This window comes from Botryllus schlosseri, chromosome 1 (genome assembly GCF_051294905.1).
Source record: "Botryllus schlosseri isolate E-star chromosome 1, Bs_hap1, whole genome shotgun sequence".
Lineage (NCBI taxonomy): Eukaryota > Metazoa > Chordata > Ascidiacea > Stolidobranchia > Styelidae > Botryllus > Botryllus schlosseri.
Window position 1 is genome coordinate 10,303,655 of NC_137236.1, and position 26,260 is coordinate 10,329,914.

General features: G+C 41.2%; 2 protein-coding genes across 6 annotated transcripts in view; both read left to right on the forward strand.

The window, feature by feature from the left end:
• The window catches only part of LOC145453615 (uncharacterized), a 371,639-nt gene that overhangs the window by 313,949 nt on the left and 31,430 nt on the right, over positions 1–26,260 (forward strand). The gene's annotated exons all lie outside the window — the stretch shown is intronic.
• On the forward strand, positions 11,863–16,297 carry LOC145433241 (ficolin-1-like). The gene is made up of 4 exons (XM_080310283.1): positions 11,863–13,979; positions 14,042–14,131; positions 14,279–14,375; positions 15,400–16,297. The coding sequence occupies exons 1-4, from the start codon at positions 13,932–13,934 to the stop codon at positions 15,507–15,509; spliced, it is 345 nt and encodes a 114-aa protein (XP_080166409.1). The 5' UTR covers positions 11,863–13,931; the 3' UTR covers positions 15,510–16,297.

A 26,260-nucleotide genomic window follows, 5' to 3' on the forward strand; every position in this document is an offset into this window, starting at 1 on the left:
ACAAGAGCATCTAGCACAGTGCTTCTCAAACCCGACAATGAGCCCCCTGGTTACGCCTCTGCACTTATGCAGACTGCGGACTGGGCTATTTATAACCATCTGGCAAGGGCCAATTCCAAATGTCTGAGCTATCGCGGCGGTTTCATCGAGAAACATCGAGACTGCAGTTAATGCAAGCTGAACACACGTTAACTCCATCCTATTCTACTCCAAGAGGAACCAATATGTCCTCTTACCAGTACCAACGGTTAGATGATGACGAGAAACATTTGCTGATGACATCCCAAAAGAACTGTAAACATTGTACGATATTGCACATACGGTCATACTGTTCTGAAGCATGAACCTGCATATTTATTGTGACAGGTAGTTACAATGTAATGCGTATCTGATACACCCCAGTACGATTGGCACACCCTTTGAACCAGGAGTGGTCAACCTTTTCGGCCAAAACGACACATGAGCAATGTTCCCTCTAATATTTCACGAGTCTGCGCAAACACGTTAACTCACTGGGCAGGCCCTTGGACAATAGTGCGCAACCAGCCCCCCACACAAGGTGATAAGCCGAACCCCCAGACCCCCTATCGGGCTTTCCGCTTTTTGCTGATACTTATTATCTACATCGGGGGCCGGTTGTGTGATTGTCGCGCCTGAACGCGCCAAGCGCGAAAATTTTATATGATTCATGATTGAATCGGTCAATATGATCGGGAATTGCATAAATGCTGCATTGCTATCCATTTTATCCTCTTTCTGCTCACATAATCAGATTTACCGGTAAAGCTGATCGAGTGAGATGTGTTAAAGGTAGGTCCTCTAAATATTAATTCAACATCTTCGCGCGCACCCGTTGGTAAATGACTTCATTATATGATGCTATTTCGTGACCTCCTATCGGCTATGTCAAAAGACATGGAAATCGTTCAAACGTACTAAACTAAAACACGAACACGATATAAAATTGGCATTTCTCTACTGGCAAATAATGTTCCCTCGACATGGCATTTGTCTTGTTGTGGGACTTGGATCGCCAGCACATGAACATTCAGCGCCAGCCATTTACGCGCCTATGGACAATTAAACTTATATGTATATGAATCGAAGTTTTCGGTCAGCATGTAGGGCAGTCCTTTTCGGCCAAGGTTTTATCGCTATGCTGATCGTTTTGGCGCACTTCTCGGAGTCGCATGTCACATAGCCTATAACTTCATATGTCTTGGTGCGTCGTGGCAAGGTAATGGCCGACGCCCAAGTGCCCATTTCTCTTAATCACGCGTATTTTTTGTTGTGGGAAGGGTACCCAATAATCAAGATAGTTGACAAAATTAATTCGCAATTGAAAAATTCCCAAAAAATACACCATGATTTATGTTAATTCACGAAATAATTTTGGGCTCCCTTCGATCTCGGCCTCCTAATTGAGGGTTTGGGTGTGGCAGTTACGGTCCTGAGGAAATCTTACGCAACGTTCATGACACGCGGAGAAGACTATGCGCTAGTTTCTCACAGATTAACTTAGAGAGCCGGCCCATTGTTATTTATGACTTTGTTAAACCATGTTAGTTCGCCATTCCCAGAAAATAATGCGCTATTGAAATGATATCAGTATCGCTCACGCGTACGAGACCGCACTAAAAGAAAATAATTTTCGGACCGACAAGATAGCGTAATGGTTAAGCGTCCGGCTTCTTGATCGGTAGGTCGTGGGTTCGATTCCCGGCCGGGTCAGACCAAAGACCTGATTAGTAACGCTGGTATCCATGGCTTCCCTGCTTGGCTCTCATGCATTACTGGGATAGCTGGATTACTGGGATAGGGAGGGGTGGTGGTGCATGACTTAGAAAGCCGTAAAGGCTATATCTGCACTTCCTTGTCCAGCTGCATATATGCACATCATGCACTCATGGTATGCATATGCGCAGATCTCGTGTATGTGTATCATGAGTCGGTGTATATGCCGCAAAAACATCAAGGACAAAAATAAACCACGTCTTTTATTCCTTTCCTTTCCCTAGGCGCTCGTGATTGCAAAGTCTCATTTCTTCACGGAGCGCAATATTTTCCTTTGCGGACCGCACTTGTACCTCGGTGAAAGACTTCAGCGATAACACTATTTGCCCCTGGCAATGTTCCCTCTAATTTTTCACGAGTCTGCGCGCCTGCGTGGTCCCTTGGACAACAGTGCGCAACGACTTGAAAAAACATCACTTCGGATTTTTTGTGCGCAACTTAGATTTTCTGTGCGCAGAGACCGCTTCAGCACTGCGCATTTGCGCACGTGCGCAGCTTAGAGGGAACATTGCACATGAGATTTGTGAACCATTGCGAGGGCCACTTGAATGTTGATGACATCTTTTAGTCGTCCAATAGGAGTGAACCAGATTAGGAACCGGTGTAAACAATATTTATCTTACTACCCATCAACATCAACAACAACTAGGTCATGAAAACTCAGTGTGCAGGAGGCGCAAAAATTTTTCAAAGTTTATTAATAGATTCGTTCAATAATATTGTTACTTGCATATATTAGGTGTAGCCTCCGTATACTTCTGGGCTCATTAGACAAGGTCAGAATTATTGGCCCTTGGACTTATCACTATCGAAGATTTTGCAAACATGCATTTATAATTTTGTATAATGGTTTCATCGCCGACGATCTTTTTCCGAGTACAGACGCGAAGTCTGATGTTGGACGACACGGTCTCTCATAATTGGATATACAGCTAGACTCATTTCCGTAAATGTAGAGTATTTTTAATTTTCAGGAGGAGGTAGCAATACTAAGAGTAAGAAATCGAGTGACAATCAATCGATCGAAGTGCTTAGAATAAATTCAAGTCGAATAAATCTGCCACGAAATATTCTACTTCATGGTTATATATGTAGATTTACGAAAAATGTGGCGTTGCCAAAGCGTCGGAACTGATATTTTAGTCATCAACATCCTAAATTTCGTGGTCAGGTTAATCAAATTTTTGGTTGGCCTTGCAAGCTCATAATAAATTATGTGGATAATTCATTTTAAATTGAAGTAATTTCAAGAATTACCTCACGGGCACCGTTTCCTTTAAGCTGCTCATGAACGCGGCCGCGCACTGCTTTTGAAGTCGCCGCGCACGTACAAACGTCAGCCTCGCACAAGAAAGCCGAAAGGGGGACCTTTTATTAGACGTTACCCTTTGTTGCCTTAGGGACTGCGCAGTGAGTTGGTGAGTGCGCGCGGATTCGTGAAAAATTAGAGGGAACATTGCTCGCGGGTCACTCAAAACCTTCTCGAGGGTCATATTTGGCCCACGGGCCACGAATCAACTATCAACCTAAGTATTAGGAAACAGCTTGGCATTTTACCCTTTATAAACTTCACATACCCATAATAAAATATGCAAGCCTTTGAGAAACTTCAAATTTTCGCAAACTCACAAAAAAACAAAGTTCTATCACAATACACGTCTAATCCATTACTACCAAATACTTGTGTATAAAATGAGCTGTGCGGTGTGCATCAACAACAGTGTTAGAAGGCAAAAACTATTACAACATGATTTTGACTTGCAGCAAAAAGATGATGATGAATATTTACTGCAAATCTTGCTGAATTCTGCTGTATGAGTCAGTTGCATGTCTTAACCTTCAGGTTTGGTTCTAGATTTGAAATTTCCAAACAAATACACAAATTTACTTCAAATGGTGTTCATTATGAGAGTCATCGCGTACATTTGGCTTTCATTACCACATGCTCCTTCATAACAGTGACATTATACAAAGTGTGTCAATTGAGTAATTGATCATACTAACTACCATACAAATCTTTAAATCTCAGTTCCAAAAGGCATATTGCATCTTGATTTCATAGGGAAATATCTACCGAGCTTTCTGCTATTTCGGAAAATACCTCCAACTACAAATATCAAAATTTCAGCTTTTTCAAATTAGACTAGAAGCAGAATTATAGCTGTCAGTTTTTTCTAAATTAGAATAGAATTAGATTTTTTGCCACATTTTTTTCAATCAAATTAGGGAATAATTAGAAGGATCGCTACACAGTTTTTCCCAAATTAGATTAGAATTAGTATTATTGAATCTGCGAAAACTTGAACATAAACTCAGGCTCATTTCATGGCAATTCATAGTTCATTCACATAAGTATGATAATGGCAACTGGCTGTACACCAAAATTAATTCGTTTCTGCTAGCATTTTCAGGGAACCAGAAATTACATTAGAATTAAAATTAGAGCATAGAAACATTACACAAGTTAGATTGGAATTGGATTAATCGCTTAGTCTAGTCAGACAACTAGAATTATCTAGTGGTTCAAGTGTGCTGTAGCGCTGATAAGCAAGCTGTCACCCAGGTATCGGTCTACCTTACAAGTCGAGGTTAAGACTCGCTGTGAATGTATTTGCATTTTAATTCAATATTGTTACAATAATGGTATTGTCAGCTTGAAAAATACCATCAAATTAGACTGATTCAATATAAGGATCTGTTTGTATTTTGATAGAAATTCTGCTTACAGTTACAATAATAGCTGATTGTGTTACTTGCAACAAATCCAATCACCGGCATATGGCAGTAATAATAAAACTCTTGGTATCAGAGTGCGTATGATTACAGTATTTGAAACCATCATCTCTCATCACTGGACTTAAATCATTGCGATTGATGTTCGATTAAGATTCCAGTACTCGAGTGATTGTGACCAAACGCACTTGCTACATTAACTAACTGCGAGAGCACACAATAGAACACTGGCATCACATTTTCAGTGTAAAATAACATCACATGTTTCGAGTTCTAGTTCCGGTTGTAGGCTATGTTCGCAGGCGCCGCTATATTTTTAAATGCACAACCAGAACTAGAACTGCTCCCTATTTAATCTCATGAACTAGAACTACTTGAAAAACAGTATCCAGTTGTTGATCATCAACTAACTAATCACTGAGGTCGTGGCGAAGTTACAGCATGAAGATATCACAGACGCGATTCTACAATCCTGACAGCTTGAATCATACAAGGCATTATTATTCCAATATAAAACATACCACATACTAAGCTATCTGGATAAGCCTGACTAGTTCTGACCGAGAATGTACCATTATACTCACCTACCAATATAAGTGCTACTGGTATTACTACACGCGCGCTTTCGTATTGCTTTCGGAAGTGCCGCATATCAAGTTACAATCCGGCACAAACTACAGAAACACCTCCAAGACACCCACGGACTACGTATTACAGCAGATGTGTTTCGACATGAATGTAGACCAGTGGTTCCCAACCTTTTTCGACTCATCGCCCCCTTTTGAAGCTTCACACCGATCATCGCCCCCCAAATATTGGGGAAACTAAAAACAGCACTTCGTCACCCCCCAACCCCCAGACCCCCTCAGCCAGTGGGCCTTCTGTCGCTACATATCAGCTATACCCTATTTCATGTACTGTTTGGTGAGTCACCGTATTTCGCCTAAACGCGCGAAGCGCGACAAATTTATATAATTCATGTTTGAATCGGTCAATATGGTCGGGAATTGCATATATATTGCTATCAATTTTTTATCCTCTTTCTGCTTGCGTAATCAGATTTACCGGTAGTGCTGAGTGTGGTGTGCTAGAAAGGTAGGACCCCTAAATATTAATTAAACATCTTCGGGCGGAATCGTTGTTATATTGACTTCGTTACATGACGCTATTTCGTGACCTCCTATATCTGCTATGTCAGAAGATATGGAAATCGTCAAAACGTACCAAACTAAAAGACGCACATGATTTCAAATTGGTATTTCTGTACTGGCAAATAATTTTTTCCTTACGGGATGGCATTTGTCCCGTAGTGTTAAGGTCGCCAAGACAGAACATTCGACGCCTGCCAATTAAACATATATGTATACATATCGAAGTTTTCGGTCAGCACAGGGGCATTCCTTTTCGGCCAAGGCCTTCTCGCTGCTGATCGTTCTGGCACACTTCTCGGAGTCGCATGTTACATGGCCTCTAACTTCATATGTCTTGGTGCGTCGTGGTGCAGTCAGAGGTGGTCAGTTACGAAGTACTTCTACTTTTTAGAAGTACTCAAGTAGTTTCCCTCTACTTCTGGTACTTACTCAGGTAGATCTGATATTCTCTACTTCCACTTCTACTTCGTAATATTTTGTGATCTACTTACTTACTTTTCGCTATTTTCAGTTTGTCAAGTAGAAGTAGTTTAATCCATTGTGGTCTTCGTCTACAAAATGAAAATGACTCGAGTGGACTCGGAGTGACTCGGAATGCCGTGAATTTGTTAGAACCATGGACGCAACAAACAAATCGCGTATCAGGGGAATAGTAATAGATCAGAAGGTCGCAGCTTGGAAGGTCGCAGCTTGGTATTTCGCTAACTAAGCAAGTAGTTATATGGCAACCATTGGCAATCTGTTAGTTACATCTTTGGTCGCTAAACCATGTTATTAAAGCCATTTAAAGGTACCGAGTACCGTAGTGGTATACGCTCCAACGATGTAACAGCAATAGGCCGTTCGGCGTTCCGACATTTCAATCTCACTAGGACACATTCATTAATATATTTATATTATATTTATATTTTTTCTGCTCCTATATTTGAAGATACTTGGCCATGAGATTAATAGCCTACTTATCAGAAGTATACCCGAATCCTGGATTGGAATTACAATGCTCAACCTAAAATTGTTTTGATATCAGATCAGTCTCTATTATCAATCTGTTAAATTCAAAATATTCATAGTAGCTTTTTACTGAATCAATTACCTGTTCAAAAGTAATTGTAATTGTAATGATAATTGTAATTATTACATTTTTAGCATTGAGTAATTGTAATTGTAATGTAATTGAAACATGCAAGGAAGTAATTGTAAATGTAATCGTATTGAATTAAAATATTGTAATTGATCCAACTCTGCTGTGCATGCATTTTTTCTATACCACCATCATTGCCGTCGGTTTTTATGTATTTTGGTTGGATGAAAATAAAGACTCTCTCTCTCTCTTCTGATTTCTACACAAAACAAAATATGCGTAGCCGACGCACGACCGTAAGGTGTCGCTATGACTTCATCAAGTGATGAACTGATATTGATTTCTTAGATTGCGAATCCGTCCGACAGCGCTTGAGTCACTTCAGTTTTCCCTGCTCTGAGGACCTGTCGGTCCGAATCCGGAAAATCTCAACCAAAACCGATGTGAATCCGAATAATGCCGTCCAAAATCCAAAATAATCTGAATCGTATTACTTTCTCGAAAAATCTGTACTGTACAGTTGAGCAGTGAATATTTTTTACAAAGGCTGCTCAAAAGATTCGGTGTCCTAAACATAAAAGCTAGCCTATGCGAAGACTAGAAATTGCAAAGTTCATGTAGGCCTTTCAATTCCACTGCGGCCACTGCCCCGAAAACTTCGATGACTTCTTTACCTCGGTATCGGAAGTGCATAAATACCATACACGCGCGTCCACGTCGTTCAACATATGGTGACGGTCGTAGAGAATATCGATGTTTGCTCAAGCTGTTGATGGCTATACGGAATTCCCATTGCTCTCGTTGCAACCAAGTTAGACACCAAAGATGCTAGCCGCCTTGTAGCCGACGACATTGCTGTCGCTTTTCCTCTTTCATGCAAAGGAAACCAATTCACGGACACTAGCTGTGCTATCGGTATTATAACTCCGGCAGCGGAACCGGATAGAAACATCCCAGCAACTAGGAGTCCGAATCTTCTTAACAAAACTCCCATTGTAACCAGCAGAGTGGCGAATCCGTTTAAGACGCAGGCTAGCAAAGTGATGTGCCGAAGACTGATCCAACCACCGATCACGCAAATCACTACAACGCTAGTCAGTCTACCGACGAGATTGGCGGTTGCTTGTAAGTCAGTCGTGGCTGGATCGATTCCGAAATATCTCGACGTGATATCGTTGACAAATGAGAATGATCCGAAACCGAAGACATCCAATACGGTGATGAAACACACTATCGATGAAATGCCCCATCTTTTCCACACGACGCGATGCCTTTCCCCCTCCAACAGGAAACTTCTGTTGGTTTCTGAATCACGAGCACTCTCATTCGACATAGCCAACACTAGGCCTGATGTCTCTCACCAGGTTAACTTTCAGAAAATTTTCCGCAATGACCAATCAATGAAGGAAACGAAATTTCCTGCAGAGCTACACCAGCGACTGGGATCATTCGTGCCGATACGGAGGGAAACACGGAGAGCCATATGCTCTGAATACCTATTTCTGAGAAAAGAAGCCGACAATAATGCGACCAAGCTATATCACTAAGTAACTGCATGAAAAGTATTAACCTCATTTGTGGTCCTATATATGTTGTGGTTTATTGATGATGCTGAAACCATGACTGTCGACAATTATTATCAATTGTTGTACACTTGTTGTGTAGGCTTCATTGTTTTCAAACAGCTACCACAATGTCCGTAGGACCCATTTCAAGTGCTGGTATATCATACGTACCATAAAACTGTATAGTTGTTTTGTATCATTTTCAGCTTAACTCAGATCAGAGGTCTCAAACTCAAATGTGCTCGCGGGCCAATTTCCTAGTTTTGATGAAGCCGCGGGCCGCAGCATCAATAATAGGTATATTTACCGTGTAATTTCCAAGTAGGCCTTATTTGACGGGAGCTTGCAGATAGGCATTCCATAAACATCGTGAAAATGTAATTTACTATTGTACCATTCACGCTTGACACGGAAAAAATCATTGTTTTTGTGCCGGGCACAATTTGTTTAAATATTGAGTTATAGACATTATGCGAAAGGATGCATCATGACATCGTCAAACTGTCTGCCCGGGTTATAGCATTGCAGCTAGTGGACCTTTGACGTGCAACAATTGTATGCAGAATATTTTAAAATCTACTGAAGATTGATTTGATATCAGACGTAGTTTAATTTGGTCCTTGATGTTTTGCGGCATATATCCACCAACCAATGATATACAATTATACATGTTACTGTCATTGCCAAAGTCAGATTACATCAGCATCAGATTTTGCCCTCAATTTAATATTGGAACATATCAATAACAACTTAAATATATTCATTATTGAGCCATAGTATTAGCATTGTTTCTTAGCCTTAGCGATCGTAGTCCTCGTTCTTCCAATAAGATTTCTCGTATACATTGTTCATTTTCAACACAATTTCTGATGGTACCTATATTAAAATTAGAAAGCCCATACATACAAAATCGCGCGTAGCGCGAAGACCAGCATTTTTCAGTTGAATAAATTGGCCAAGAAAATATTCCACAGCATATAGGCCTAATTCCACAATGCATATTTTACCTCATGATGTGGTGCGTCGTAGCCCGAAGGGGTCTACGAACCCTGCTTAAGAACCCCTGGAATAGAAATGTCCAATCACCGATGAATTCATTGTTGTTACAGCTGTAGAGCGTACTACTACCTTACTTACCTTACCTTAAGTAGCGGGAAAAATACAGTCTGATGGGTAGGGGGTATGGGCTTGTCACCCTATAGGGGGCCCAAGACCAACGTTTGAGGGAGAGCTGATGAAGTGCTGTTTCGGCCCTGATGACATGCACACAAAATCACGAACGGCTGATAACAACGCACAGTTATACGGCATAACAGACACAACTTCAGTTATAAAATAGTCGAGTAACAACACAACATTTTACCATGGAAATATTTCAATAATGTTATGTTGTTATCCGGCTATTTAATAGAAGATTTGGGGCCGTGATACTGTGAGTGTGCGTTCGTGATTCTGTGTACTTGTCACGAGTCATTTTCGAAAACATGGAAACTGACTCGACTGTACTTGGGGCAAATTGTATATTGACTCGACATGTTCTCGAGTCATTTCGCATGACTCGATTAAATCATATGACTCGAAACTCAGACGTTATAACTACGAAGAATAGTATGCTACCACAATATTGGTTTGTCGTTTATCAGCACTGCCACGACTATATTAGTCGTCCTATAGAAGTAGAGTTGACTTGTGACTTGACTACAACCCTGGTTGCAGTTTATCACAGAGGCGGTAACATATGACCCACATATCAGACGACATAATCCATTGGTCCGAATACGACATAGTCTTTCGCCAATATTCAACGTGTCAAAGGGATCTTTGACGTCATATCATTGTGAAAGTAATTTGGTCACCGGTGATCTGCTCTCAATACCAGGTGGAGGATTTCGAATGCATAAGCCCTGCTTGAAGTGCGAGGGACTCGCATACTCCAATAGAGTGGTGGAAACTACAGGTCGACCGCATCAAGTCAACTATATATGAGACACACCGATGTATTAAAATCACTATTATCTGTAATACAGCAGCTATTGCTCAAGATATCATTTATTGGAAGTTCACTCCTGATCTCACGTTCTGACACGTTCTCATGTTTTGACACGTTGTCTGACTCGTTGTGTATAGTCAAATAGTACGAGATCAAAATTGTTTATAGGCTTCTATTATCCTCGGTAATGGCACTGTTCGTGTGATGTATCAAATTTGCCAACGATTCTCACAACAAGATAACGTAATGGTTAAGCGTCCGGCTTCTTGATCGGTAGGCCGTGGGTTCGATTCCCGGCCGGGTCAGACCAAAGACCTGATTAGTAACACTGGTATCCATGGCTTCCCTGCTTGGCGCTCATGCATTACTGGGATAGCATGGAGGGGTGGTGCATGACTTAGAAAGTCGTAACGGCTATATCTGCACTTCCTTGTCCAGCGGCATATGCACATCATGCACTCATGGTATGCATATGCGCTGATCGTGTGTATGTATATCATGAGTCGGTGTATATGCCGCAAAAACATCAAGGACAAAAATAAACTACGTCCTTTCCTTTCCTTTCTCTACATAGCACACATCTAACAGCATGATCTGCAGAACGTGTTATGAGATCAAATACTTTCGCTTTCGTGCTCTCGCAGTCCGATATCGAAGCATGAGCAACAAGATGATGCAAAATTGTATTCGCGTTTCGCAGCGACGACGAATATGATGCAGTCTTGGTACTCTGATACACGAGAGGACAACATCTATCACAAAATTAAATCGAAACTCCTCAAAATCGAAGTTTGGAAATGATTCCAGGAAATCCATCTTGTTGTATTACACGACTGTCGACGTGCTGTGTTTCGCGATTTTGGAGAAGGATAGTAAAGATAGACGCTTTTAATTGTCAAATTGCTTTTGAAGATAGTTTCTTAATTTCCAAGACAAGCAATCTTGTATCGTTGCCTGTATTATGTAAAAATTCTAGAATAAAGTAGTGCTATACTGATGGTATGATCAATATATTGGATGTGCTAGCACTGTGCTGCGTAAATTTTTAGGTTACCAAGGCATTGACGGTTCTTAGTGTAGGCTTACTTTTTGATGCTGAATCCAAAGCTGTTTTCCGATTTCTTCGATCAAATAGCATTTGAGATTTTTGATAACTTCAGCTTTCAGCTGCTTGCGATTGAGATTTGCAATGTCAGAAATATGATTTAGCAATTGAATTGAGTTTTGATTAAAAGTTTAGAAAATATTTCAATTATGACGAAGAGGATTCCCTAGTATACTGTCAAGATGTTTCAGGATTAATATGCAAGTATCAAATTAAATCGGAATTCATACCCATCACATGAGAGAGGTTATTGCTTACACAAAGCAACTATGCATGGTCAACGTTGGTCGTATTACTCAATGGTGAAGTAATTTTCCGTGGTTGCGAGTCTACATATATTGGACGTTTTTCCGTGGTTGCGAGTCTACATATATTGGACGTGAAGTGTGACTTCATATTAATATCCTGCTTGTGTATGTTTATCACTGTAACGTTCACAGATGAGAGCTTCAATAGGTGTACATATGGTCTTTAGGGACATCAACTTAGTGTTTTTGTATGCAGTAGTCGTATGGCTGTCATTTCGGGAATTTCCCAGAGTAAAGCGGGGTCCAGTGAAGTTTTGCAACTGGTATACTTGGTACAGAACGTATCTGAGGTGTGAAATTTCGAAAGGGCTGATTTCCAGGATTTTATTTTCCGTGTCAGTTTGTGATGTTTGCCTATAATTCACGTTGGTGGTTTAAACCGGTGGATATAAAATACGTTTCGATAACGAAGGTCGACGATATGCACGAGATTATTATCATTAAAATTCAAGTTTTCATTCTACGGGCGGTTATGCATATGGTTAAGGCGAGGAATTGCAGACAGCGTTCCTCCACATAAGTATATGTAATGTATGTATGTAAACCCTTTGTAAATTTAGCAGTTGGTTTTTCCTATAATTTTGAATTTGCGTGACGGAATATCAGACGGCAAACCTGACGTCCGAACAGGGTTATGGGGATGAGAGAATGGAGCTACAGCTCATTCGAATTATATATGTAGAATGTTGATGGCATCGAGCAACCAGTCCGTCGAATCAGTTTTTCGATTTACGCAGTGAAAGGTATGGAAGTATCGGGTAACGGGTCATAACATAAATGCGAAACGTGAATGACCTTGTTACGATACAGCCACATTGTTTCCAGCAGCGCAATAGACTCTGTTTCAGGGGTAGGCAGACCTGCTTCACGCGCGGGCAACATATCAAAAATGATAGCTTTAGAAGAGCCACAACACAAAGCTCCGAAAATACGAATTCATTATAAGGCACGATGAAATTGTAGACAATGGAAAAGTGGTTCTCAACCGTGGACCACGGACCCCTAGAGGTTCGCGAAGCATTTTTCGGTGGTCTGTGACACCTCCGAATTTTCTAAATGATCGATAACCGGATTTGTGTTTCTTTAATTACAGAAAGCACGAGGCAGCGTCGCTTCATAACTATACTAAAACATATTGCTGTCTAGATATGTTTTGGTCGTTTTTTGATTTGCTTGCAAAATCCATATTTTCCTGTGATATAGAGATCCTCTTTTCCTCATTACCTTCAAGATGAGCTTCTTAATAGAAAGAATGGGCCGGATGGTATATCTTCATTAAATAATTGTTACTCGATTTTGATGCCATATATGTTGCGACCATACGCAAACGTGTCGTCGGAAACGTTGTGCGTCATTATCACCTCGCCATATTTTTATGGAAATAGATTTTCTGCGCTCGTTCATACCAATTGCACGACCGCGCATTTCAAGAAATGCATCATACAGAATTCGCATTGAAATGATAGAAGTCTTTCCAATTCCACATAAATAGTATGATGCTATTTTCAAGAGGTGATTTTCAGAAGTCATTTTCCGGGGTTTATCACTAGTATAGTCTAGTCTAGTTTACACCATAATTGAGCTACACTTCAAATCAGATTGGGGAATCCGCGGGTTCCTTGACGGTCCAATGGGGGCCCGCCAAGACGAAAAGGTTGGGAACCACTGGTTCCACTAAGCTAACACTTGCTCATCATTAAAAATAAGCCGGGCATCCAGAGTTTTGTTTTCTCATTGTTCAATCATTCTTTATACCGTTTCACGTCAATTCACTATTGCGAGCATTATCAAATGAGCTTCCTGATTCCTTAGCTGCGTTTGTGCAATTCGAAAATCGGTAAATTGTTTCAGTTCATTGAATAAACGGTCAGCAATACCCAATGACCAAACATCATTTTAGATTCCTACTAAATCAGAGAACGCGGAACTAAAAAAGGCTTTGGTCTTTGTGACTCAGCTGAAGTTGTTAGCATAACATGCGAACCTATAAAATATCTGCCCAACACCATCAATCTTATTAAGTTGAGTAGCATACGCATTGTCAAGTCAGCTGATATTAAATATCTGGCTGCTTCTGAAATGTCGCTAAAAATTGGGATTCCTTTGCTGTTCGGATTCGCGATCTACCTTCGTTCGTCAGGTACGAAGAATTTGTGTTCCAATTTGATTATGATTGTATTTTGGGTTTTCCAGCGACATTCTGCATGAGAAGATTGGTCAACGGCAAATGGGTTTCGACGGGAGACTGTGGGGTTGGTATACGAGTAGTTTGACGTCACCGGTGTAGGTTCTATTCTGTGTGCTCATCGTGAAGGGTCCGGGAAGGATCTCGGAGATGCAGATGGAACTTCTACTCAGAATTGAAGATGAGCGGAAGAAATGCATTGAGAGCAATGAATGGACTGTAAGTAGCATTCAAAATCTTTCTTTTGCAACGCCATGGGCCAACTGGCTGTGTGGTGAACAGAACTTCCACAATCTTAAACACACTCCAGACACTATGATTCGTGGCCTTTCCGAAACACTGAGTATTTGCTGAATTCTGATGCAGGTTTTCCAGCGAAGAATAAACGGCGACGTGGATTTTCACCGAGGTTGGGATGATTACAAAAAAGGATTCGGGGATTGTGATGGAGATTTGTGGCTCGGTAGAAATATTTTTATTTTATTCCTTCAAGTTTTAGGATCAAGTTGTTGTTGTCATCGATATTATATGGGTTATGACTAGGGCAAATTCTTGTTGCAGACAAATCCGTGGAAAATTGCACCTATTTTATACAAAAGTTGCAGTAAAAAGTTGCATTTATGGACAAGTTCCTTCAAATTATCAGGGGATGAGTTACTCGAATCGTTCCATATCCGAGGCACTGTATCAGAACCCATTGTTGGCGACCTCAACAAAATCAATAACCTTAAAAATTGACCCAGTAAAAATATAATTTTCAGCTGTCCAGCCTGAATGCATGTCAAATCAGAAAGGACCTCAAATTTAAAAGACAGTGAGATAATCAAGCGATTTATTGACATATAGTGCCAAATATTTCCAGTAAAAAGTTAGTTGCATGAACAATAAAAGAAAGTTGCAAAATGTTTGATGAAAAAACGCAAAAAGTGGCAAAAAGTATGATGAAAAATCGAAAAAGTTGCAATATAAGATTCCGCCAAACAGCTTAAAACGCCATACTACTATAGCGTGCTCTGTCGTGGGCGAGCGTTCTTCTTGGTCCGCGGCTCGATAAGTCAAAGTAGGCAAGTCAGCATTGCTCTTTTAATAAAACAACTAAAACACGACGGCGATGTTCTTCGGACGGTTACTAAAAGCGACTGCACCTCCGACGGTGACTAAAAGCCGACTGGCATCGCGGACGGTGACTGAAAGGCGACTGGTTCACATAGGTTCGTAGCATCAAGAAATACTCAACATAATCAGTGATCAGCGAGGTTAATTGCGGTAATAATGGAGCGGTACGCTACACTATATAACTTCTGAGTAATTAGGAAGCTGTGGGAAGTTATAAAAAAAGATAAAAAAAGTTGTAAAAGTTGCAAACACTTGCCCTAGTTATGACGTTCGTAATAATGTTGAATGACGTTTGTAATAATGTTGATTCTTGCAATGTAGTTTGACTCGAAACCAACGACTTTACATCATTTCACGACGTTTGTCTCCAGGGCTCGATGAATTGCACGAAAGGACGAAGGAAGGGAATATGGAATTGGAAATCAACATGATCACAAAAGATGAGGGAATTCATTGGGTGGCTAAATACAGGCAAGTTTAAAGCAACGGTTCTCGCGGCCCAATATTGGTTTCGAAAGCATTCCGTATACCAGTCGTTCTAAACTTTTTGGTCTTTGCTGACCCCTCAAATTTTAGTTTAAATTTAACCCAATTATCTTGCCACCGTCATCGATGCAAATATGAGCAGCAGACTAGTGAGAGTAGAAATATCGTTATTCTTGTAAGTGACATCATGATGTGCGGAATGTGAGACTTGTATTTTTTCGAAACGTAATATCAAATCTGAGCCTGCTTGTCAAAAATGTGTATTATTATATATGCGGTCCTCCTGTTTGGGAATATCCGCTCTTTCGATTTTATATGAGACGAAAATCTACTTCCACAGAGATAGGTGGAGGCGGAGGTAATAATAATGCATAACGCTCCCGACAACAGCTTTGGGTATGACCGCAACATGAGTAACACACTTTTCCACGACTATATCCAGCTTCTGCAAATGGATCCAACGAAGTTTTGACTAGATATTATGAATCATGAAATATGGAAGTATGGCTCAAAGAAGATTAAGTACAAATATATACAGAGAGCTACGTGAAAGAAAAATGTGTATTCATAAAACAGTATATTACCGTGAAATAAGCTCAGTCTAACCCAGGCATGGGCAATTATTTTCCTCCGCGGGCCAAAGGAGAAGTAGAAAGTACGTTGGCGGGCCGAGTAAATAATTTAGGTATATTCTCCAGAGTATGTTCCTAGACCTCCTATGGTTTTAGTCCTCTAAGAAGCAAGTTTTATGTTTTGAATTCGAATCAACTCGTGGACCGAACAGAATAGTCTGGTTTAACCAGTGGTTTCCAACATCGGGGATATCGCACCCCAGTGGGCGATTTTAGGAAACAAGGGGGCGAAAATGTTAGAGCGTCAAGGGGGATATATTTAAATATCACGGTCGAAAAATGCACGTGAAGGCGACTTATTCTGCATATATGACGCGAAAAAAAAGGTCAACTCAATGGAAAGTAAACGCGGAAAACGGTCTTCCGAACACCTAACACCTCGGAATATGGCGTTTATATTCACAGGCGATCAGAGTTAGGTCAATAAATTTCCAGATTATGGGTTGTCTTTTTCGGATCCGTAAATATTGGGAGCGAAAATCTGTTTCGAGATTGATAAGGGGGCGATGATCTGTCAAAGGTTGGGAACCACTTGTCTAAACCAACTTTACCAAATCAGGACTTTGGAGCGGGAGCCGAAGCAAGGGGCCGGAGCCCCGGAGCCGAGCATTTTCACCGGAGCTGGAGCCGGAGCTGGAGCTCTATATAAAATTCAGCCAGAACCGGAGCTGGAGCCAGCTAATTGAGGAGTAGCTCCGGCTCCGATATATTTCATATGATGCTATTATGTATTCGGTTGCCATACGTCTGGAATTTCCCTGTCTAAACCGCGTCCGGGTGGAAATACTGAATTATGCTCAAATCTCAGGAATTTTGAAGGCTTGATGGAAGATCAAAAAAAATTTCGTCAATGAAAATAAACAATATTTTATTTTGGGAAGATTCATGCAACTTGAAAACTTTCTCCTCACTGCGCGCGATTTAGTATCACATATATTGATATTAATATAGGTAGCCTATCCATTTCCTCGCGAAAAAAACTACAATAAAAGTAGATTGAAATAGCCATCATTTACTGCTATATGACAAATTGTAATCGCAATTGTAAGAGAACTGTATATTCCTAGTGTCGGTAAGGCCGTTTGGATGCTCTAGTCAAAGACAGTGGTTCTAAAGCTGGGAGTCGTCTGCCTTTTTGGGGGGGATCGTGGTGATGTTGAACTTAATCAGCTTCCAACATAGGTCATGAGTGAGTCTGCGCAAAGGTGATGATCTTTGTTTAGTAATCAGCTTACCAAACTTAGGTGGGCCACGGAACATTTTCAAATTTGAAATGGACTCGCAACCATAAAAAGTCGGAAACCATCACCGGATGTGCAACCTGTTCGTACGGATAGTATTATTCGTGTGACATGAACATGACTTCGCGACGTACAAATACGTTTCATGTATTTTCGAAGTCATCACCTCCACCTGCTCTACCGCTAACCTCATATAGGGAAGAGCGAAAAATCGAACAAGATCGACAGGACATATAAACGAGATGCATATAGTAAGGCCCCAGAAGTTGCATCGATCACACTATATGGTGGCATTAAGACAATTGTTTTTTTTTAGCGGGAGTTAACTTAAAAGTGTTTTTTCGGTTCTGGCTACAACACATAACCACGTATTTGCAACGACCAAACAGTATAGCTGGGCTGTCAAACACACGGCCATGCGGCCCGTGTAGAATAAGTCTGTTGCAGACGAGATGAGAATACCGACGCTAGAAATCACCAGAGCTCAAGTTATAAAGATGACGCAATAGCCTTGTTAATTCACGACTAGGGCTGGGCAAAATCGAGTACCTGAGTGATTCGATTCTGAATCACGTAATATGCTTCGAGTCGAGTCGAGTAATCGAGTATCACTCATTATGACGTCACAACAGAATGTACTATGTCGAAGTCCAAATATGTACCTTTTATGCCACCACAAAGAACGCAATGCCTGTTATCCGTCACATTAAAGATACTTTGGTATTTTCTCGACCATATCGATTTCATTGCACTTCTTAACAATGTTGTGGGATGATCATGACTTCGGAAATGTGGTATTTCCAGTAACGTTCGTAGCTTTGTACTGTGCCTGGTATGCTGAGACACGGCCAATTAAGGTTTCAAAGCTTCCTCAGTGGAAAATAGTATCAAAACTATAATTCTCGTCAGTAAATTAACTTTCAGTTGCGAGGACCGTATAATTTCAGTACTCGAAAAAATCGTCCTTGACTACTCGACTCGAATTATTAAAATTACTACTCGATTCAGATTCGAGTACTCGAAGCATTGTGCCCAGCCCTATTCACGACCTATGTAAAAAATCCACTCTTGTATATAATTGATAGACAAAGCATTGCTACTGTGATGTCATATGTGTTCATACCTCATTTTTAAGTCTGCTAGTAGGCGCTAAAGAGTGTCCGGAAATTGGGTCACGAAAATATGGTAACCCAATTAACCCTATTATATTTGCAACAACCATATCTGCTGATTTCACATAATTCGACAGCAGGCCTTCGCGAAATTAAAATTTTTTGCCTCTTTGGCGTTACCTTTTCTGACTAACCACGTTCATGGAAATTTACCAGCAGAGCAATCATATGTTCAATGTTTAATTTTCATACAAGAGCGCCGAACCTCGGTATGCGAAATATGCCTGGGAATATTGTGGGTATTCGGCATACCCGCAATTTCATCATCTGCACAACCTTGTTGACCAATTGTACGGTTCGAAAATAATAATCACTATGTCATTATTATGCCAGGTTCCTCCTTTTCGGCTAAAGGGCCACATGAAATTGAAGAACTAGTGCGCGGTCCACCAGCCGCGCCAAGCGTGTAACATTTTCAAAGTTTATAAATGAACTATAGGTCAATAATATTATTAGTTTAAGTATATTGCACGTCTACTGCATACCACCCGCTGGGCTCAGTGTGCAAGGACAGGACTATTCGGCATCTGGACATATCGATATCCAAAATTTCTGCTAATATGCGAAATCATTTTGTGCCTACTTTTGATCGTCGTCGATCTTTCTGCGAGCGCAAACACGAAAAGATTTTCCCTCATAATTGCGAATATAGTCAGACTCAATCAGGTAAATTTGGCGTTTTTTCATTTTCAAGACGGATGGGCTAACAAGCAAGAAATCACGTGATAATTAAAAACGCGAAGTGTGAAGAAAAATTTTACTACTATTTTAGTTTAATGTAATGTACGACGATTTACTAAAAATGAGACTGGACCCTGGATCTGCCAATGCGTCGTAACTGATATTTTAGCCATCACATCCCCAGTGTCGCGGCCAGACGAATCAAATTTTTGGTTGGCCTTTGCACGTTCACAATCTGAGCAATTCATTTTCGATAATATAACAAATTTAGGAAATTACCTCGCGGGTCACTCAAAACCTTCTCGCGGGCCAAATAAGGCCCGCGGTCCGCGGGTTGGCCACCTCTGATATAGATAGGCCAATTCTATAGTTTTCATAGCAGGAGCCGGAGCCGAAGCCGGAGCAATGCAACATTTACGGCTGCTCCAAAGCCCTGGTAGAAATAGGAGTATTTATCAAAATTCCACCATAGTGGGGTGCCAATCAGGTGAATGTGACTTTTAGGCCATGAGTGCGAATGAACCAAACAAACAAATCCGTTTTCGTGAATCTTGAAAGCCAAATTCCTGATTTGTTTCTCATTTTGAAAACCGCTAGTGGCCGTTAATGAGTATCCAGATATGTCTTGTCACCAGAGATGAGCGGATTTGAAATTTCTATGTCCTAATCCAATCCAAATCCGAACCTTCAAATCCTAATCCAAATCCTAATCGATAACTTTTCCATATTCAAGTCCATGTGCAATCCTAATCCGAATCCAACTGAAAATTCAGAAAAAAAGTAATTTATGCAATGGAGGGATTCGAAAATTTCCTTTCAAAACCAACGATTCACTTGATTCAAGATAACCTAGTAACCATAAGTACATTAATAACTGATCTGAATAAAGTTTGTCGCCATTCGCCGCACGACATTTCAATTTCCCAGAAATTACATAAATCCAATCCAAATCCTAATCCGTTCTGAAAAAAATGTCTAATCCAAATCCAAACCAAATCCGACAAAATTTCACAAATCCTGTTTTTTCAAAACCTAATCCTAATCCATGCTCATCTCTGCTTGTCACGGAGAATCCTTCAAATTCACATTTCCATTTTCCAGCTACTTCCGCATCGGACCCGGATCCGACCGCTACAGACTGCACGTATCCGGATACTCCGGGAATGCAACCGAAGATGGTCTCTCACCTCACAGCAATCACCAATTCTCGACGAACGACGTGGATCATAATAGTTGCGCTTCCTACTACGAATCAGCCTGGTGGTATGACAACTGCTACCACAGCAATCTGAATGGAAACTTCAACAAAACAGACGTGAAGGGAATTCGGTGGTGGTCTGAAAACCTGCGGTTCTCGGAGATGAAGTTTCGAAAAAGATTATGAAAGGAAATGCAGATATTCACATGTGTGGCCCATTCCAACCGTCAAAAGATATTGATTTTTTTAAGGCCTATATCATGACATGACCATATCTTTTCAATATTTTTAGGGATGGTGTGAACTTGAGGTTCACGTTTGCGCTCTGTGTGTGAACCTCATAAATTTAGAGGTTTTCGTTCACAAACGAACCTTAATAAGATCTGCACTGTGAACATTTTTCATATGTTACATTTTACACGTCATTAAAACATATTTGGTTGAAATTCTTTGCATTTCAATTTCGAAGCACTCTATGCATAACGCAGGCAGCATAAAGACATTAACACTAAACGAGCATGCACCGCCTCGCCCATCTCCAAAACTTTACTTGCTTCGTAAAAAAAGTTTGCTCGAAATAAGCAGCTTTGTGTTTGTGAATATTTAGTGACATCCAGCAAGGGTATGGGATCCATCATGATTTGATATGTTGATTGTATACTAAAAACCAAATCCGTGCGATTGGGGTGTTGGCTACTGTATAACTTGTTTATGGGTAATATCGGTAGCAAGTTTAGAAACCCCTTTAACACTCGGCTCAGTATCAATGTGCAATAGTCAGACGCAAAATAGATTGCCCCAGCCGGCCTTGACCGTGAATGCGTAAGCTTTTTCTTGCAAGTCCTCATCGAAATTGTTGGCAAAGCCACCGAAGTTATTGATTTTATGAGAATATTATAGCGTCTGATGGCTCCAGTTTATGCCTTTGGTGACGTATAAAAAGTCAGCAAGTCGTCTCTAGGTATCTTGTATATCACTCACTGCAATGTAGGGCTGGAAGTAGCAATATGACGTCACGTGACGTCATGAGGTTCGCGTTCGCGTTCACACAGAACCTTTCAGAGGTTCACACGATCCCTAATATATGCCGAATCCCTGTTCTGACCATCTTCTCTAGTTGTTGGAGATTTCTTTGGGCACATCATCGCCGATCTCACTACTACGGTAGTATATTAAAAAGCCCAGACTGGAATTGAGCCGTATTATAAGTAAACAGCCGGGAGGGAGAGAGACTGACGACTGACTGAGAGAAGAAAGTGATTTCGAAAATGACAAACACTACGGACATCATAAAAAATTCGTGTCGTGGCGAACATAGCCTGAAAAACGTGATAAGCGCCACTGTGTTGTGTTAATAATGATATTAATAACAACAACAACAACAACAACAACAGCAACAACAACAACAACAACAACAACAACAACAACAACAACAACAACAACAACAACAACAACTCGAGAGTTCAATTGGAAAGTTCTAACCCTGTGGTGTCACCATCTAAATTTTACATACATAAACCGGTTGCCCGACATATGAGCAATTGAGCATGCGACACAATGGAAAATGGCCGTTCCACATTGGATTCTTCAGCAGCGTCACTTCAGCATGTGACTTTATAACCCAAAAACGTACCCTAACACGAAACATGGACCTGAAATTAACCCTTATACATATATCCTAACCCCAAGCATATCCCTAACCCAAACATAAATCAAACCCTAACCAATCCTTAACCCCAGCATTTAACCCACATGCTCATGCGTCGCATGCCTGTCGCATGCCATAATGTCGCATGTTCATATGTCCACGGACCACACAAACCATAGGGATAGAAACAACACGAAAACAACACGCATATTTTTAATAATACGTGATAGAATGCACCAATCTATAATCTGGATAAACCTCCCAAGCACAATGGCAATCATTAACGAGCCGCAAAGACTCGAAACGCCGCATGCGGCTCGCCACCCGCGGTTATCCCACCCAACAACAACCTTCCATGCCACCAAACGATGCATTGGGATTGCAAACCTTCGGATTGCTCTTTTTAATAATTTTTGATATGACGATGAGGGGGGGAGCGAAATCTTTACTATCATCAAGGTTTGAGAACCAGACTGCTCTATATGAAGGCATAGAGTTAGATGGAACTTATAGATAGCCTATTCATTTGCATAACGGGAAAGCTACGGAATCTTTCCGTGATTTGCGCTCCACCCTCCAAGGCTGCAGTTCTCAACTTTTTAGGACATGCGCCCCCCTTGGCGATGGTCGAAAGAATTGTGCCCCCCGGACCCCCTGCACTTATCGTCGTGTCAAAATTAGCACATCATCTAAAAGTATACATATGTTATATCTTACGCCAAGTTTGAATCCGCATTCAATTTGTTAAGTCTTTTACATTTCTGACAAATTTCCCTCAAACTTGTTTAAAAAAACACATTGAACCGGATCATTACTGATCAGCTGAAACAACTGAGAAATATGAACCCAAAGTCGGGCTTCCTTCTAGATCAGTGATTCCCAACCGCGGCCCCCAACTAGCCTTCTTGCGGCCCCCACAAAAATATTGAGAAATCGATCTAAGAAAAAAAAATTATAAAATACTCTTGCTTGGCTTGGAGTCTGGAGTTTTCAATTGAGATTGCAGGCAAGTTGTGAGTAGACTGCTAAGATTACGTCACTGCTGTTTCAATGCAATGTGCCCTAACTTTCCAGTTGAACAGGCAGTACCTATAGATATAGGTATAGTTAGAGGAATTGACAGGACCGTAACTGCCGCACCCCAAGCCCCCCAATTAGGGGGAGCGAGCTCGAAGGGGGCCCAAAATATAGCATAAATTAAAGAGTATTTTATGAAATTTTATGCAACTTTTTCAAAGATTTTTCGCGCTGCGCGCGATATCAAGTTTCCAAGTACCTTAATTATTGGGTACTCTTCGACCAAGATAAAATACGCAAGATTTATAGAAGTGGGCATATCGGCGTTAGCCATTACCGCGCCACGCCGCACGAAGACACATAAAGTTTTAGGCCATGTAACATGCGACTCCAAGAAGTCTGCCAGAACGATCGGCAGCAAGAAAACCTTGGCCGAAAAGGACTTCCCTTACGCTGACCGAAAACTTCGTTATGTATATTCAAAATACATATAGGTATAATTGACCATAGGCGCCTAAATGACTGGTGCCGAATGTTCCTGTCTTGGCAATCCTAACGTCACGAGACAAATAGGCTACCATCCCGCAGGGAAGAATTATATGCCAGTGAAGAACTACCAATTTGAAATCGTGTGCATCTTTTAGTTTAGTACGTTTGGGTGATTCTATATTTTTTGATATAGCAGACTGAAGGTCACGAAATAACAAATAGCATCATGCAACGAAGTCGTACCAACGGGTCCGCCCGTCCGAATATGTTTAGTTATTATTTACGGGCCCTACAAGACACCTCACTCAGCTCTACCGGAAAATCAGATTACGTGAGCAGAGAGGACAAGTAATTGATAGCAATATATATGCAGTTCCCGATCTTATTGACCTATTTTATTTTGAATTATCGAAAATTTTCGCGCGCTGCGCCGGCTCTCCAAACGGGGATCCTGATTTCGTGGCAGAAGCGAACAACGGCACGGGGGGTCGGTTTATCACCCTATGGGAGCTCAAGACCTAAGTGTTATGTGAGGGGCCTGACCCTGACGAAGTGCTGTTTCGTTCCTGCCACCGCACGAAGATGTTTAATTATTATTGAGTGGTCCTACCTTTTCAAACACAACTCTGATTACGTGAGCAGAAAGAGGATAAAAATTGATACCAATATATATGCAATTCCCGATTATATTGACCGATTCAATCATGAATTATAGAAATCTTTCGCGCTTCGCGCGATTTGTCGAGAGAAGCGGCCTAAAACGGACACCCGATTTAGATGATAAATAGCGGTAAACTGCCATCTAGCCTGAGAGGGTCTGGGGGCTTCGAAGTTCGGTCTATCACCCTGGGGGCCCAAGAGAAACGTTTTTTGGGGGGCTGACGAAGTGCTGTTACGGCCCTGAGTATTGATAACTAATTTACGGATAGATGTGCAACAAGTGACTCACGATTGAATACGCCGAGATGCGTACTGCTTAGCCGGCAAAAAGCAGCATAATTGGTAGTCCTATAGCTCGCGACCCAAGCATCCGAATAATTTGATATGTCGGTGTTTATCGAAAGCAAGTGTCGCACTGATTCCAAAAATACGAATTGAAATCTCGCCATGGCAATAAAACTACTCCGAAATAGCCAGCAAAGGTTGATTGTTCTGAACAACGGGAGCGCGGCAACACAATGGCCAATGGCGTCAAGCGAATGATCGGAACAATGCCAATTTTCATATTTTGGTGACTATTTTGGGTTTCTTTCATTGCCCTGGTATTCGTGCGGCCCCGGCCGTACTCTGAAATTCTAAATTTGGCCCTGCCATCGAAAAAGGTTGGGAACCACTGTTCTAGATGTAGGGTGCGGCAACGGAGAAATAACGAGATTGTTGACGAAAAATTTCCATCATACGGTTGGAGTGGATCCCAGTTTTCCTATGATATCAAACGCCATTGACCACGACACGAAGTGTCCAGAAATTGGATTCAAAGTGACCCGGGCGGAGGAATTGCCGATAGAAGACAATTCTGTTGCTGTTATTACCGGTATATCGATGCTAAACTACGTTGACCTGCAGGCGTTCATTCCAGAATGCAAACGAGTGCTGAAATCAGATGGAGTCGCACTGTTTTATCGCGATCAGATATCGAAAATTCTCTCCGCCGGAGACGACAGTCTCCCAGTAATCGACGCTCCCGTCAAGCTGATGACAAAGTGCCTTTCGGTAAACGTAAGGAAAATGTCGCATTCCAGCTATCACACGTATGACCTTCATCAAATTCAATTTGTCGAGATCAACTGGATAATTAAAGCAGAATTGTGAATGAAATTGAGTTCACGCACCCGTCGCTATCGACGCTCGGATCGTGGTGTCGTTTCTACTCTCATCTGTCGTTAAACGAGAAGGTGGCCGAGAGCGGCATGAATCCAGCCGCCGAACTTGTGCAATCCGTGAAAGAGAATTGGTCGATACAGGATAGGGATCCTGACGACATCAAAATTAAAGCAGTCTACAAGACTGTAATGATTCTGTTGCAATAACACCTCACTAAAGGTCAATAATGCAAAAACATTGGAATAATATATCCGTATATGCTGTTGCGCATCTTGTGTTGGTTAATGAAATTATTTTTCTTTCTTGCAAAACATTTTCATTATGACAAGCACCAAACCAGTGGTTCCCAACCCGTGGTACGCATACCACTAGTGGTAGCCTACGTGAAGGTCTTCTAGGTGGTACGCGAGTAGATTCAGGTTTATTTTCGGCCGAAGGGAGTGATTAGATCAGGAAGGTTTGATTTTGAGTTTTTTTAGCATCGCTTTCTCGTATTCGACGCTAGTTTCTCACGCTATTCCCCAGCTGTTAATTTTCCCTTCTACGTGGGAGTGCGAGAAAGGATTTTCATCCCTAATGACTATCAAGTCGAAGAAACGAAACCTACTTGTTGCGCCCATGCATGACTTTCGATGCGCTGTGAGCTGACTTATGCCACGCATCGACTAGCTAGTGCAAGGGCTGCCAACCGTGGCCCGCGGGCCAAATGTGGCCGCGAGAAGATTATGAGTGGTCTGCGAGATAATTCGCGAAATTACTTATAATATCAAGTAATAAATTACTTAGCTAATTTACTGTGAACTTCCAAGACCAACCAAAAACTTGAGTAGTCTGACCCCAACAT

Excerpts from the sequence above, each read along its gene's own strand:
- LOC145433241 (XM_080310283.1), top strand. The coding sequence starts at position 13,932 with ATGAGAAGATTGGTCAACGGCAAATGGGTTTCGACGGGAGACTGTGGG. Across the intron at positions 13,980-14,041 it reads TTTCGACGGGAGACTGTGGG|GGTCCGGGAAGGATCTCGGA; the intron begins GTTGGTATACGA and ends CTCATCGTGAAG. Across the intron at positions 14,132-14,278 it reads TTGAGAGCAATGAATGGACT|GTTTTCCAGCGAAGAATAAA; the intron begins GTAAGTAGCATT and ends ATTCTGATGCAG.